The sequence below is a fragment of the Trachurus japonicus genome, chromosome 24 (genome assembly GCF_045865225.1).
Source record: "Trachurus japonicus isolate A0001 chromosome 24, Traja_1.0".
NCBI classification, from domain to species: Eukaryota; Metazoa; Chordata; class Actinopteri; order Carangiformes; family Carangidae; genus Trachurus; species Trachurus japonicus.
The window spans coordinates 28,192,344-28,208,263 of NC_140930.1; the positions used below are offsets into that span (position 1 = coordinate 28,192,344).

A 15,920-nucleotide genomic window follows, 5' to 3' on the forward strand; every position below is an offset into this window, starting at 1 on the left:
GCTAAAAGAATATGGTTAAATTGGAGGCAGCCACACACACACACCGCTAATACAGTCTTCTTTTTCTTGTTCGATTCAAGCTGGTCAGAACAGAACAGCCAGAACTAATCTTCTGCAACTTGTATTTTTTATTATTGCAACCAACTGGAAGACAATACATCACATAAACATCATTGTAGTTTTTCAGAAAATGGAAAACAAAATAAAACAACATTTATATATTTTTTGCCACGGTATTGGACAACGTTGATATTTACATGTAGTGATGAAATAGGTCTTGAAATCATTCTTTGGCAAAATGATTGCACAATAAGAAGAGAATTGAACATTTACTGAAAAAACCAACACCTGGGCGTACTCTGCATCACATCTCACAGATCAATAACAGTTTTGCATTTTGACATCTCTAACCTATGGCTTTCCAATATTCAGCTCAGTCACCGGAAAATAATGGCAGTATTGTAGATAATTTTTGTCAGAGAGAAAACAAAACAGAAAATGAAAATGCGCATAAAAATATCAACAAATAAAAAAAAAAGGTAACTACATATTTTAGAGCATTTCACTGTATGTTTGGCAGGTTTGAAAGAAACACTTATTTTAGGGGCTTTTCAGGCAGTGAAGTATGTTTCCTTTGCTTTAAAATGTCCCAGGTACAGTATATTTTGTGTTGCTCTTGTTTTTCCAGGACGCGTAGGTCAGGAGTTCATCTTTCCTGCATGTCACTGAGTGAGTCAGAGGAAAAAACGGTGGTTGCTAAAGCAACACATACTCCCCTTGACATGCCTCTTGCCAACTGAACACGTTATTAGTCACCACAACAGTGGATTGTTACTGCAAATACAGCAGAGTGCTTGACCTGGGCTGCGGGAGCACTCAGACAGATATCAGACAAGAGATGGATGGCACACAACAAGAACACTGACAGTGTCTCCTTTTAGCCTTTTTTTTTATATGTCGGCATGGATACCATACAAAATGCAAAGCCAGTGATGCATGCTACAGGTGGCAAAAGACTGTACCAGTGGATGGGACATGCATTTGTTTTCCAGCTTGGCTCGCTGACAATCACTCAGTGTCTATTCAGCTTCAACAAAAGCTGTGCGACTCTGCTGCTACGACCAAACCCAGCTGACGTTTCCTCCTACAAAGCTGCTTTTTTTTTTTTTAATACACGCTGCATCTCTGCAGGTGAGGGGAAAAATAACACTTTAATGCATCGCTGTTTAAGCAAAAGCATGCTGAATGATGGCAGTATCTATTTCACTTCTCACTACTGCCATTGCCAATTTCAATCAAGTCAATGTCAGTGTTAAGTGTGATACACATACACATTGCAGAGTGGCAAAATATAAAAAATAAAATAAAAAAAACCTCTGATCTTCAATTGGCCTCTTGAGATAAATACGTGACAGACTGTATGCAAGCTTGACATCCACAATGGCAAATAGTACCTTTACTCAAAGGGTTAACAATACTGTATGTAAATTAGAAAACAAACTTTTTTTGTGTTTACATTCCTCTTTCTTTTCAATTCAACTCCCAAGTAGCCTTTTTGGAGATATGAGGTTCTTTCAGGACACCTACAAAGTTTTCCATGCCCATCGGATCCGTACATTTACACTGAACAATGTTGATGGAAAATAAGGACACATGTACATATACACACAGGAGAGAAATAAAAACAACACCGTTATAAATAAAGACAGGTAACGTTCTGTCAAAACATGTCGGAGACATGACAACAGAGGTACTGAGGGCAGGCAGGCAGGCAGGCACAATGTTAAAGGGTGTGTGTTCCTGGGCACACAAACTCACACACTCTACAGACGTGTTCTGAAATAACATGGGGGTTAACACTGAACACCTAAAAACCACTGTACAGGCAGAAGAAGACGGAAGCCCACCCCTAAGAGGTGATTCAGCTGGCCTACATAGCCTGAACCCGAAGCCCAGAGGTGGCACCCTTGGGCCTCTAATTGCAGAGTGATCTCCCACGTTCCTCCCTGAAGACGTGTCTTTGAAAGCCCGCTCAGAAAAAAACAGAACCCAAAAGATTCAAAGGAAATAAAACAACAACAAAAAAACAGAAAAACAAAAAAAAAAAGAAAGAAACAAAACAAAACAGAACTCCAATATAATCACGGGTATAAGAATTGGCGGCAAAACTTTTTTTCTTTCCTCTAGGATCAAGGTTTATATGAAAATAAGTCATGCTTCATGCTAAATACATTGTTTATCTTACATGATCTTTGAATAAAAAAGATTTGCTTTTTATCTTATTTACAAGCACCCATGCAATATAACTGAGAAAGTCCTGCAGGTCAAATTGCTTCAATTAAGAAAGGAAAAAAATAAAATATTTTCTAACCTTTTTACAGAGTTGTCCACACGGGACAAATTGCTTATATCTTTATGAGGGTAGAGTGAGGGTAAACAGACACAAACAGAAATCTAAACCCACAGTTTATGTATATAGTTCTTTGACATTGTCAAATGAATAGGAAGGTGTGGTAGCTACTGGTAGCTACGATATCTATACCAGGTGTCTACGTCTATGGACAGAAGTACTGGGGGAGGTTTTAGGGACGTTTACATTATGCAACAACAACAACAAAATGAAGGAGATATTGCCTCAGACCCGGCACACTATCCATCTCTATGGTGATAAACATGACCTTTTTTTTTTTTTTTAATTTTAATATATCTATTCTTAAATACTATGAGTGCTCTTGAAATAAACCATGTCTTTACCCATGATGCTTTTATTATAAGTGGCGTAAAATAATCTGAAGTGCATGAATATATATCACATTGGGTTTTACAATTATTTTGACACTTAAGGTCATTCTCTCTAGCTCTTCTTTTCTACTATGCCGTCTTTCTGTCTTTCTTTTTTTTTTGTCAGCTGTCATATCGGCTACATGAAGCAACCTGGTCGCTTATCTTTGGCACAGTCTCACATTTGTGCTCGTGGATGTAGGAGAGTGATGCCAGCGGGCGGCCGCGAGCGGCTCTAAGTCTTGTTAAATAGGCTTGTCTCGTCGGCTCTGCCGTCTCTGCTGGCATCACTGCAAGATTGCTACAGATTCACATAGAAACAAACAGGTAAGACAAACAGCCATCTTCTGTTCATGTACTGTACGCTCCTCAATGTGATTCAGTTTAGTCGTGTTCGACTTGTCCAAATTAGTGACAAAACATGCTTTTTTTATGGCTTTCATCCCCTTTTAAACAACAAAAACAACAAAGACACATGAGAAATACCCATTGATGTTAGTGTTGCTGAACATGTAGGAAAACATAGATTTTTGATATTGCCACAAATAAGTAGGATTCACCTAATGCCCTGCAGATAGATAGAGGGAGATGAGAATTGTCCGTTGAGACTAATGCTGTTGTAACATTACCTGTTGACCTATTCGTGTGTTGTATGTGTCTGTGTGTTAATGTGTGTGTGCGTGCTTGGAGCTGTATACCGTCTGTGTGTGTTTTGCATGACTATGTACTTGTTCTATGTGTGTGTCTTAGTTTCTCAGGGCCTCTTTCTGCTCCTTCTGGCCCTTGGCGGTGCGGTTTGTGATGTTGTTGAGGCAGGCTCTGACCCCCGCCAGGTGGAGCAGCGACCCCGCCGCCTCCTTCATCTCCTCGTCGTCGCTCTCCGGCGGCTTCTCCACCGCCGCCGCGCGCCGCTTCTTCAGCGGCAGTGTGTCGCTAATGCCTCTCGCTCGGTTTTTGGTCCAGGGCAAACTGCTTCCTGCCAGAGTCCCAGCTCCTGCCCCCGAGCTACGTCTCTGTCCGCGCAGGGGCTGCTGGGAAATGTAGGTAGCAGCGGCAGTGGTGACGTGAGAATCCAGTGGGATCTCCCGGGGCTCGGGTTTGACGTCCGATTGGATCTCCACGGCGATGATGTCGTCGTCCTCCAGGGGGGCGCCGAGCTGGGAGGGGCACAGCCTGCTGGGGGATTTGGCGGTGCTGTAAGTGTGGTCATCCTGGAGGTCCTCGCTGCAGGGCGGAGGAGAGTAGCGGGATGGGCTGTCCTGTCCTCGGCTTAGATAATCTCCTAGGGATGATCTGTATGAAGCGAGGACACAGAGCGGGAGAGAATATTGTTACTCCTGCTGTCACACGGCCAGCCAGGTGGCTGCTGCCTCTACGCTCCTCACTGCACTGACACTGCTCTGAGTCTGCATCGCTTCTGCATCTGGCTGCAAAGCAGAAAAAGTTCATCTGATAATCTATCACTCAGAAAATAGCCCCCTCGGGCCTAATGTGCATATTTCCCAGGTCAGATTCAAATCTTGTTTCTCCAAAACACGTTGGCCTCTCCCTTAGAAAGGAGCAGACTCATTTTCAGATCGCCACCTATGCATTTTTCAAATCGCCGTGTATTTTGAGCAGCTCTGGCGCTCCCTAAGGTGCTGGAACTGGCTCAGCACATAAAGGACAGCGCGAGCTCCGGAGTCACATCACCACGGAGCGACGACTCTGCAGCGACGCCACTTAACCACTGTCCACTCTACATCAGCTTATACATTATATTGCAACACATATTTTACTCTATTAGTCGGTAGACACATCTCTCTGTAAGGCATTAAAGGACAGGGGTGTATTCAGACAACCAATAAATCAAAAGGAGCTCCAGCGGCGTGGCCTGTCCCCTGGACATTTTCTCTCTCTTCAGAATGAGAGGGTTAGCATATTAATATCTTATAAGAAAAACATGCACCCTTACAGTGATCAAATATTCACTGCATACCTTTAGTGAGCCTTTGGATATGTTTAATTCATTATGCAGTGGAGACCATCATACTCTTATGCTCCTTTGATGGATGTGCATGTCCATGCATGCTCCGAATGTTTTTTGAATCATGAGGCCTCTCCCACTAATAAACCTGTTTGTGTGTGTGCATGTGAGGGACCATTATATAAACACACCTGGATGAAACGCTCTGCGCTGTGGGGAGTGTGTGAATGCCTCTGACTTCTCAACACAATAAAGATGTAATTATGTAAACTATCAGTGGAAAGTTTCAGTCTGGTTTGTGTTGGTATGAGTTTTCTTTTTCTTTTTTTCATGTGTTTGTTTGGAGGCTACTGCAAGTGTGTATGTGGGTGAGGGTGTGTCGGTCTACGTGTGTGTGGGAATGCGTTTGAGCAGGGAAAGCCCTGGCTGGCATTAATAACATGGCCGAGGGCAACGGCAGCAAAGTTTACCCACCTTATGGCCGAGGTTCTGCTCCCCACAGGGCTTACGGGTAGGGGTCTGATCACAGGAAACAGAGCCTGGCTCCGGACGCGGGCGCCATTTTGGATCACGCCACGAGGAACTAAAAAAGAGAGGAGCAGGAGATACAGGGACTTAGCCAAGATATAAACACAGATCCACAGCACATTGTTTTAAAGTTAATCCTGAGCACTGAAGGAAAACACACAGGGAGCTTCTTCCAAAAAAAAAAAAGTGTTTGGACCCCGATAAGACCCGGGAGCAGCTCGATGAGCATTCACCGACCGTCTGAGGAGGCCAACAGGGCAATATTGATGAGCAAGGCAAGGTTAAATTGAGCGGGAAAGCGTCATAAATGAGTTAAGGCCGCTGCGAGTCATTCAATTACCAACGACCGCTGGGCTCGGCTAAATCCAGCCTGTCTGATGCTGTGGGCTGAACAGCAGGCGGCTGGAACCTAAAGAAGGATAACACAGACTTTCAAATTTAAGGGTATTGACACATTTGCTGTTGGACCAAGAGCCCTTAACCTAAAAATATTCAGCTGAATAACACAGACAACTGAGAAAACCAAATGACATTCAAACCAGAGAAACTGCGACTGGATAATCTTTAGCTTTTTGCTCAAATAATTACACATGAACAATTAATCAATCGCAACAAAAGTTGCCAACTATCAATTTTCTGTCAACTAATTGTCTTAGGTTTACTTCGATGAATCTTTTCAAGGTCAACTGTCCTCCTCGTTTGTGTGAACAAAAAAATGTTCAAAGAATCAAAGTTTCCAAGAACACAGAGAGCCCGTCATTAAGGCTCTGGTCTACAGGAACCAGACAGGAAGGAGGGAGGAGGGTGGAGTCCATGACGGACCAAGTCTCAAAGAAGCAGGAGAACCTTCCAGAAGGACAACTGTCTCCATCTAAATGCCATTTTACTCCTCAGAATAAACATATGGCAAACCCAGCTGGAGTTTACTTTTTGTTTTCTCTGCTCTAATGAGACAAAAAACTGTATCCTCGGGCCTGAAAGCCAGGCGTTTCAAAACCTGGCAAAAAGCAGATGCTGATGATCACCTGGCCATCAGCTGGTGTCACCACACTGCAGCACGATGTTGGCACCATTTGCAAAAACTGAGCCAAACACAGACAAGGTCCTGGAGGAAAACACTAGAGAATGGGGCAAAGATTCACCTTCCAGCAACACAACACCCTTATCCACACTTCCAGGATAATAGACAGGCTTTGGAGCAAATCCCTGAACGTCCTCGAGTGGCCCACCCAAAGCCTGCTCTTGAAGCCATTTGAAAATCTATGGGGAGAACTGAAAATCACAGGTTGCTAACGCTCCTGATCCAGTCTGACAGCTGGTAGACGCGAGGCTTAAAGCTGCCATCGCTGTCAGTGCAGGTTCAACATATTGCCGTGATACTCAGTGTTTGATTTCTAATACTTCAGCGGTTAAGTAATTTTAAACATTTTAGGAAATACGCTTATGAGAATTACACCTGATGAGAAGACTGATACCACTCGGCGTGTGAGCTAAATACGGAGAAGAGCTAGGCGCCAGTAAGACTAGCTTAGCATAAAGACAGGAAACAGCAGCACCACATGTTTTTTTGTACAGATCAAGCAAACAACATATTCAAATCATGTTAGTGAACTTCATGGGGGCTGATAAGTGGTGTTTTCCTCCATTTCCAGCCGTTAGGCTAAGCTAAGCTAGCCAGGTACTTGCTGTTTCCTACTGCACAGACAAGTGAGGTATCAATCTGCTCATCTACTTCTCAGCAAGTGAATAAGCACATTTCCCAAAATATAAAACTGTTTAGTATATATCTTAGAATCCAGAGTAGATTTTCTTTCTCTCATCACGATGAGTAAAAAAAGAGTTAAAGTTTGTTTCCATCAAGATGTAAAATTAACCTACTTTACAGGAAGATTTCAGTTCAGTTTCCAGTGTGTCCACCGAGACACTGGAACAATTTCTGGTTCAGAACCAGTGTCTCGGGATAAAAAAAACTTCTGAATGAAAACAAACATACAGACAAAATAATAAAAAAAACCTGTTTCTTACACAGCTTCAGAGTTTCCATCAAGGTCAAACTCTTGCCTCTGGTTTCCTACTTGTGAAAAAGGCCTGACCTGAAAAGACCATTTTCACATATACAGAACCAACTGTGACAGGCCAGAGGGGAGAGTACACGTACACGCTTTCAACACTCGCAAGAGCAGTGAATTTACATCCAGAGAAGAGAAGAGAAGAGAAGAGAAGAGAAGAGAAGAGAAGAGAAGAGAAGTGTGTGCATACATGTTGGCCAACAGCTCTCATTACTCAGGGCTGGCTGCTCACCACAGCCATCTCTGTTCACTAAAACAGCTGTCATTTTCATCTCTGGGGTCAGTTTGCATTTCACAAATGATGACCTGCTGTTTGCTTTGTCTGCTGCAGAGGCATTATTTAAGGTGTAAATGCTTAAAATGTTTTGCCACAGCGACCCCCCCCACCTTCCTCTTTTTTTTAATTATAAATCTTAGGCCAATACTGTAAAGTTGTGATTGATGCTATGACGAGAGATTTAATTCGCCCCAGGAACCGCAGGCTTATTAAAAACATACAAATTGTAATGACGGGGGCCCCCCAAGAAAACAATCCCACAACGTGCGTTTGATTCATGCTGCGACACACACCAAGATGAATTATGATAGATCTGTTTGTCGTTTGTCATTGATGGTGTGTTTGTGTAGCCTTTCCCCGGCCGGCTGTGTCCACAGTAATCTTATTGACTCCAGTTAGTGTGGCTCTGCCCTGATATCTGCAGCTCTGCTCTCCATAACCTTATAAGTAAGTCCCTGCACAGAGTCTCTTTTGTAATCTTGATCACTCGCTGCATGGTTGTGCATGTGTGTCTGTGTGTGTGTGTGTGTGGGCAGTGCATTAGGTCTCCCCGGGTTGACATGCGCGCCCCCCCCCTCCTCCCTCCTTCCCCACCTCTCGCTCAAGTCAGGCTTTGGGTTGCCATAGCAACGACTCCCCTTCCACATGCCACAGAGTGGTAGATCATGCATCAGCAGAGAAAGTGATAGAGAGGAGAGAGGGAGAGAGAGGGAGAGAGGGAGAAGGGGGAAAGGAAATACCAAGCTCTGTTTGACATGGCCTCTCATAGCTCAACCACACACTCCTCCTGACCACCAGTGTTTACCCTAGACATACACACACATACAACTCACACACACCTCCCCAGCATGAGACGAATGCGCTCTGTATCTTTACCTCCCCGCTTTTGCTTTGCTGTTTGAATTTCTCAGCAAACCGCTTTCTCTCTTTGTCTTTCTAATTCTGGCCCCTCTTGTTGATTTCTTCTTTCTCTTTCTATCAGTCTCGCTGTCTGCCGCTCTACGTATAGCGGTGACTCATATCTCCGACTGAGTGTGCATGCTGTCTCTGCAGGTAAAAAAGCCTGGGACATATGCTGAGGAGATGAGGTGACAAAACTAAGCTGGGAAAAGAGCAGGCAAGCGCTCCCGAAAGAACCGTCCTCACTCACTGAAGATTGAGACGGAGGAATACATTTTACAAGCTCAAAGCTATAAAAAACTACACACACATACACACACACAGATGCTTGACTTGGTAGCAGAAAGAAGGACGTGCTGAGGGAAGAAAAAAATGTAAATACAGAAAAGAAGAGGTGTTTGTCTGCATCTCTGCCTTTTTTCCTGGAGAGAAAATATCCTCTAGTCTGTCTTTTTTCCTACGTCTGGTCAGTTGCTCTGCCTTTTCTGTCTGCTTCCTACATCTTCGCCTGCCGCCCGTCTCCCTCCCTCCCTCCTTCCCTCCCTCCCTCCCCACCCGCCCGACTGCCTGTTTTCCAGGGCGAGTGAAGCCCTCAGCTTCCCTCCCGTCTCGGCTCTCATGTGCCCTATACACACTGAGCCTCCTCTGCTCTCCTGTTAAATGAGTTCCACATGGCGCTGCAGGCTGCAGTCTGCACACGGCCGGCAGAGGAGCGCGGCAGACACTACACACAAACATGCTCACATGAACTCACACACGCGGTCCAAAGGTTCAAAGGTCACTTCCAGCAGACCTTGAGAACGCAACTGTTTGAAAGTGGTCTCCTGCTCAGTCAAAACACCCCCCTCCCTTCCCCCTGCTCCCCCTCGGTCAGTGTGTCTTTTGGTCATTGGATTTTCTTTTGATGAATAGGAATTAAAAAACGTAGTAAAAAAGTAAACTTGAAACACAAAGCATTCTTCTTTTTGAGTGTCAAAGAGCAATTAACTACATTTTAAAAACAGATTAGATTTTCATTTCATGTTCTATTTCATATAACAAAAAATAAGATTTCTAGACAACAGAAATGAAAAAAACAGACCAAAAACACTGTTCTTTTCATATTTTGACACCAGATGACATTTTTTACAGTATCAGACAAAAGTGGGGGCAGAAGAGGATTTTCTGCAACAGGTTGTGTGGCAGTCCCCAACGTATCTGGAGTTAGAGGTGGAAAAAGTCTGATTGAAACTAAGGTATGAAACTGCTATATCTCCCCTTTGCTTTGAAAATGACAACTTCTGGTGTCAGAATATGAAAAAAAAAAAAAAAAAACATGGTCGCTTTTGGTCTACTTTTTTAGTTTATGTTGTCTAGTGATTTTATTTTTTGTTATATGAAATAGAACATGAAAATCTAACTGTTTTTAAAATGTAGTTAATTGCTCGAGTTTTTCGGTATTTCAAAATGAAAATCAAATAGGCCTAAACCAATCTTTTTTTGTTATTTAATTCACATTAATCAGAAGAAAATCCAATGACCAAAAGATACACTGACCCCCCTCCTGTGTATCGCCCTGCTTTGGATGCCGTGTGTTAAAGTGAGGACTGAGTCTGAGGGCAGGATGCATACTAATGTTGTCTGACTGACTGACTGACTGACTGACTGACTGACTGGATTGCTGGTGGGCTGATGTTGCTGGCAGTTTAACTGGATGGCTAACTGCCTTGTCTGTCTGACACTCCAGCTGAGTGTTTAAGTGGTTGGCTGAGTGACATGTGCTATGACTTCCAGGGGTGAGACAAAATAAAAGCAACACTTAATTACAGTAACTTAATAAGCGCTTTAAACACGGCTACAAACATGGATATCATGAATACCAGACGGGATGCTCAGTGGCAGACCTTTTCTCCTATAAATTACCTCCTCGCTGGTGGGATTGAACTTTCACATCGGTCTTCTTTGATGTAATTTGCCTGAATATTGGCACATTTGCTAAGATCTTCAAGCCCATTCCCATAAGCACATTGAAAAAAAAAAAAAATCAAACTCTGCTATTTGGGCAAAGATGATCTGGCTGAGAGGTTCATGTCTGCTTTGAAAACCTAACGGGACAATTCATCGATATTACACAAGAAAATCGGTTTATTCATCACGAGGCGTTCAAGATCAGCGTGTTAAAACAGCTGTCAAATGTCAAATGCACAAATTCATAATACAAAGCCTGTGTGTAAGTGTGTAAAGATTGACAGACATCTCTCAGATGAGGAGAAACTAATGAAATACACAAATCAGTGTTTTGTGCTTTTAAGTGCTGATTAGTCAGACTTTATTTTAATCGCTGACAAAGTTTCCAATAGTTTCCCCTGTAGAGTGATAAAAACAGTCAGATCCTTTCCATTAGTAAAGGAGGTATACAGCGGTGATAGGTAACAAGGTCCATTTACTGATGTTCTGCAATACAGTGGATACAGGTTTCAAGCACAAGCGAAAAAATAAAATAAAGTAATATCAAGATATAAAATGATCTTCCAAGTCTGTTACTGAACTGCAGAATTCAACTTAACTTCACCTTGACCAGCTACAATATTCAACTGTTTGGTAATAACGCTATGATAATCTACGAACACACTCTGAAAGGAGCACAATAGCACAAAAAGAACTTTGAATGGAATGAATGAAATGAAATGTGCATTTTGCTGTTGATACTTGAACTTTTTATAAGCACATTTTTTAATTCAGGGGTATATTTATATTACCATATTGTTACAGTTATTCTAATTTAATTTAGTAGCAAAGTATCAGGGCAGTCCTCCCACTATCATTGCTAATATAAAGTTACATTTTATCAGACATGCACTATTCACACAGGCATATTATGTTGTTTCATATTATATATTTAAATATTGGACACTTATTACTGATGTATGAACATATAAGCAGCATTTCAACGTTGCTGCTGGGGGAGGTGGAGCTAATACTAACGATTTTATAGACTGTTGGCTGGTTTCATTTACTGTATAACAATTCATCATGTTTTACTGGCTGATTGGGGAGTGAGTGGAGCTGCGGTACAGTCTAACCCCTGGATATGTAATGAGCACAGGTACAAGGAGTAGAATAAAATGAAAAGCTCAAAGTTGATTCTGCTGCTGTCTAGCTGTCTGTAGCTGTGATAAAAAAACATCCTCTAAAACAAATACACTGCAATTAAACATTTAAGAGCTGGTCAATGTTTTTGTTGGCTTGGACTCACTTTGTTTGCAGCTGACAGGTTAATAAAGCCTTCAAACTGGCTCCAAATGAATCCAACTGAAGGCAGGCTTTCCGTCCAGGCTCCTTTTTAAAGGGATAGTTCACCCAGAATTCAAATTTCACTCATTATCTACTCACCCTCATGTCGACTAAGAGCTGTGAGAATTTTCAGAGTCCTCCGTGCCTTCTCTGAGTTATGGGGGGGTCCGCGCAGCAGTATTTGTCCATATAATGGTGAATGGATACCAACTTTCTTCGTCCAAAAAGACACACCAAAAAACATCCAAATACCTCCATACTGCTCGTCTGTAATGTCCCTCTTGTATTGAAGTCCCGACATGAGAAATTGTTCCGCCGGAAGAGCAGTGAACTGAGACACTGGGAGCTTCCGCTACAAACAAGCTTAAAATATATACTTATTAAATTTTTTTTGGAACAATTTCTCATGTCGGGGCTTCAATACAAGAGGGACATTACAGACGAGCAGTATGGAGGTATTTGGATGTTTTTTGGTGTGTTTTTTTGGGCAAAGAAAGTTGGTATCCATTCACAACCATTATATGGACAAATACTGCTGCACTGACCCCCCCGTAACTCAGAGAAGGAACGGAGGACTCTGAAAATTCTCACAGCTCTTAGTCGACATGAGGGTGAGTAGATAATGAAATGAAATTTGAATTTTGGGTGAACTATCCCTTTAAATAATAGCCGGTCACATTACAACTTAAATAAAATAGGAACACTTTGGCACAAGCTCTCCTCTGAAATCTAGAGCCATCCATGATGATCTTTGGGGGTGGTGGGTTGGGTTGAGGACACGGCTGCCAGCCATTGTCCTTGTGTTCATCCTGAGCCGGTGCTGGGCCACAGGGAGAGGCAGATTTCAGCCCACATCAGCTCAGAGCCGAGCAGCTCTGAAAGCTCTGGGAATGGGAGATGGAAGTAATAACACAGGGCACTACCGGCCCCAACTCACTCTCTCTGGCAGCACCCCCCCTCCCCACTTCCCCACACCCTCAACTCTTTTTTTCCCCCTTGTCTTTGCCTCTGGCGCTCTGCCACAACTTTCCTTCTCCCTGATGCCGCCTCCAAAATATCACGCCCGGCCATTCTGCACCCTCTCTCCCTTCAAAAACACATTACACATTTAAAAAGTTTTCTCTTCGCCCCGTCACATGTGCAGCTCGGAGCTCCCGGCTGTCTCTCTCTCTTTCTCTCCCTCTTCCTCCCTGTCCGTCTATCTTTCCGTCCAGCTGCTCAGACACATCACTCTCAGACTGTGTGTGTCTAGGGGGAGACCAGGTTTTCAGCCGCTCTCTCCAACCCCGGCTCCTTGACCATTACTACTCCATTATCAGCGGCATTGGAGGGCGCGCCGCAGACGCCTAATGTATCCATTTCCCCCTCCATTTAGGACTCGGCAGCCCAGCGAGCTCCCGGAGTGCTCCCTGATTGGGATTGAATGTCCATTTAAACTGTCGTCCAGCCACCAGGGAGGAGGAGGAGGCGGAGGAGGAAGAGGAGGGGGGGTAGGTGCGTGTGAGGGGGGGAGGAAATGGAGGAATAATGGGAAATACAGGGAAAAGGTGTATGAGTATAGAAGACTGAGACTGTATGCTGTGTTGAATGAGGGAAGGAGGCAGGCGGGGGGGGATTGCTCCCCAGCTTCTGATTTGAAGATGGGATTTTCGTTCTCTCTTTACCTCTCTCTCACTTACTTTGTCTCCATCACTCCCTCTTTTTTTTTTTTTTAACCTTCAAATACGCCTCCGTAGAAAAAACATTCCTCCTCTGGCGCCGAGCCAAGTGTCAGAACTCAGCTCTCGGTATTCTCAAGGTGCGCCTCTAAAAAGAGGGATTTGGAATTGAGATGATTGGAGTCGGCACATCCATAGAGGGTGGAGGAGGGTGGCTCGGGGTTGCGGGGTGGCGAGGAAGAGGGTGAGAGAGAGAGAAAGAGAGAAGGAGAGAAGGAGAATCTCACACAAAAAAGACTTGCAGAGGTGAAACGGTACCTTGTAGGAGGACTCCTCCGTTCTTTCTGAAGAGGGGACTCCCCGACCACAATGGAGGACTAGAGGAGAAGAGAGGAAGAAGGGATGGAGGAGGGGGTGGGGGGGGTGAGGGAGAGAAAGAGAAAGAGAAAACTGGTCAATCATTTGATCATGTTGCAGCAGCCGAGCAGCCCGGCAGGCTTCATCACCAGGCAGATAGCAAAGCAGGAATTTGAGCCCATAAGCCAGTGGTTCTGATTATAGTGATTAGATTCCCGGGTGTCCCACTGTTGCCATTATTCCCTGTGATTACCTCAGAGAATTACAGCCTCGCTGCTGTAGTCCATGGGGGTAATTTCTCATGACAACCCCCTACCGCCCGCCACTGGTCCATTCACACACACACATTCAAGAAAAAATAAATAAATAAATAAGAAAAAAATCTCATCAGCCGCACACACACGTTTAACTCACTCTCGTGTCGTCAAGACAGACGTGCATGCATTAAAACACACGCTGCACAGAGACACACACACACACACACACACACACAGAGGAGAAGAACACACAAAGCCGGGGATTCAGTTTACGTGATCATTGCACCACTAATGAGGGAGGTAATGACGGCATTTCTCACATAGACAGAGACATCTTCACTCACACACACACACGCACACACACACACACACATGCATGAAGACAAGAGATACAGTTCTGCTGGTGAATCCATAATTCTAAGACAGAAGGAGAAAGATGGAGGGATGAAGCCGGAGAGAGAGAGAGAGAGAGAGAGAGAGAGAGAGAGAGAGAGAGAGAGAGAGAGAGAGAGAGGGAGAGAGAGGATGTAGGAGCTTTCCCAGGTTGAGTGGTCTTTAGTTCCCCATTAGGCAACACGTCTGACTGCTCCTTTCTCTCTCTCCCTCTGTGGTTAGACAGGCTGTTCTCAAACACAGTCAGTGTGTGGCTGACAACATACATCTTGGTCATATTGCACACACACACACAAACGCACACACAGATGCGTGAACACACAAACAGGAGAGAAAACACCTGGGGATGCTGTGAACTCTGAAGCAGCAGCCCACTCGTTTCCACTCATCAGGAGAGTTTCCTTTGTAATGTGAGTCCTGTTTTATGTTCTGCTAAGCTGCTGAATGAGAGGATTTGGACGTCTGCACTTGATGTGGCTCTCACCTCGCCAGATGCAGGGAAAAGATGGACTCACACACACACACACACGCTGGATGCAGACACATACACTTACTGTACATGCACGCACACACGCACACACACACACGCGGCAGCAGCAGCAGCACGTGCACAAACACACGGAGCAACACAAAAAAGCAAAAGCAGAACGCAAATTTCAGCCCTGAGCCACCTGCTGTTGCCATGGAGAGTTGCCACATTGCGTTGCCACGGCGATAACATATTTTTCCTGCGCTAACAGCCTGTCTGTTTTCCCTACCACCCCACCCCCGCCCATCTCACCCCCCCCGCTCAACCCCGCTCCCTCTCCTCCCCTTTTCTCACTCTTTCTTTCTGTCTCTCTTCCCATCCCTGCACTCTCTCTCTCTCTCCCTCTCTCAACAAATGGCTTCACAGTGCGACAGCACCTGCCTTATACTACTTGTGTTGCCATGGCGGCGTTCCCGTTGCCAAGGCGACCCTGTACATTTAATGTAGCAGGCGAGGGACTAAACTCGTGGCAGACGCTCCCCCCCCACCACCACCACCTCCCCTCCTCTTTTCTCTCCAAGGGAGGGGCGGCGGGGTGGGGGGGGTGGGGGGGGTGAGGGAGAGAGGGGGAGAGGGGGAGAGCTCCTCCCCAACCCCATTGAGACACCCGTCTCTCCTTCCATCCATTCTCCCCTCCCCTCCTCCTCCCATCCAGATGCTGATGGGGTGTGAAGGAATGCACCATGGAGCTGACCTCCTACCAGCATGCTCTCTCTCCCTCTCTCTCCCTGCAACACACACACACACACACACACACACACACACACACACATTCATTTAGAAATATACGGCACGCGTACGATATATACATCCACACACACACAGACACACACACAAAGTTGGGCTGAAACACCTGACTGCATTAACTCACACACACATGCAGATAAAGACGCACACACAGACACACACGCGCTGGAGAAAACTGCAGGTGG

General features: G+C 44.7%; 1 protein-coding gene across 1 annotated transcript in view; it reads right to left on the reverse strand.

The window, feature by feature from the left end:
* Positions 1–113: 113 nt before the first annotated feature.
* Positions 114–15,920, reverse strand: part of LOC146962135 (forkhead box protein N3-like) — a 67,691-nt gene continuing 51,884 nt past the window's right edge. Inside the window, exons 4-6 of the mRNA XM_085771769.1 lie at positions 13,771–13,829; positions 5,222–5,330; positions 114–4,074 (exon numbers count right to left, since the gene is read on the reverse strand). Of these exons, the coding sequence (XP_085627895.1) occupies positions 3,528–4,074; positions 5,222–5,330; positions 13,771–13,829 (715 nt within the window). The 3' untranslated portion in view covers positions 114–3,527. The remainder of the gene's footprint in view (positions 4,075–5,221; positions 5,331–13,770; positions 13,830–15,920) is intronic.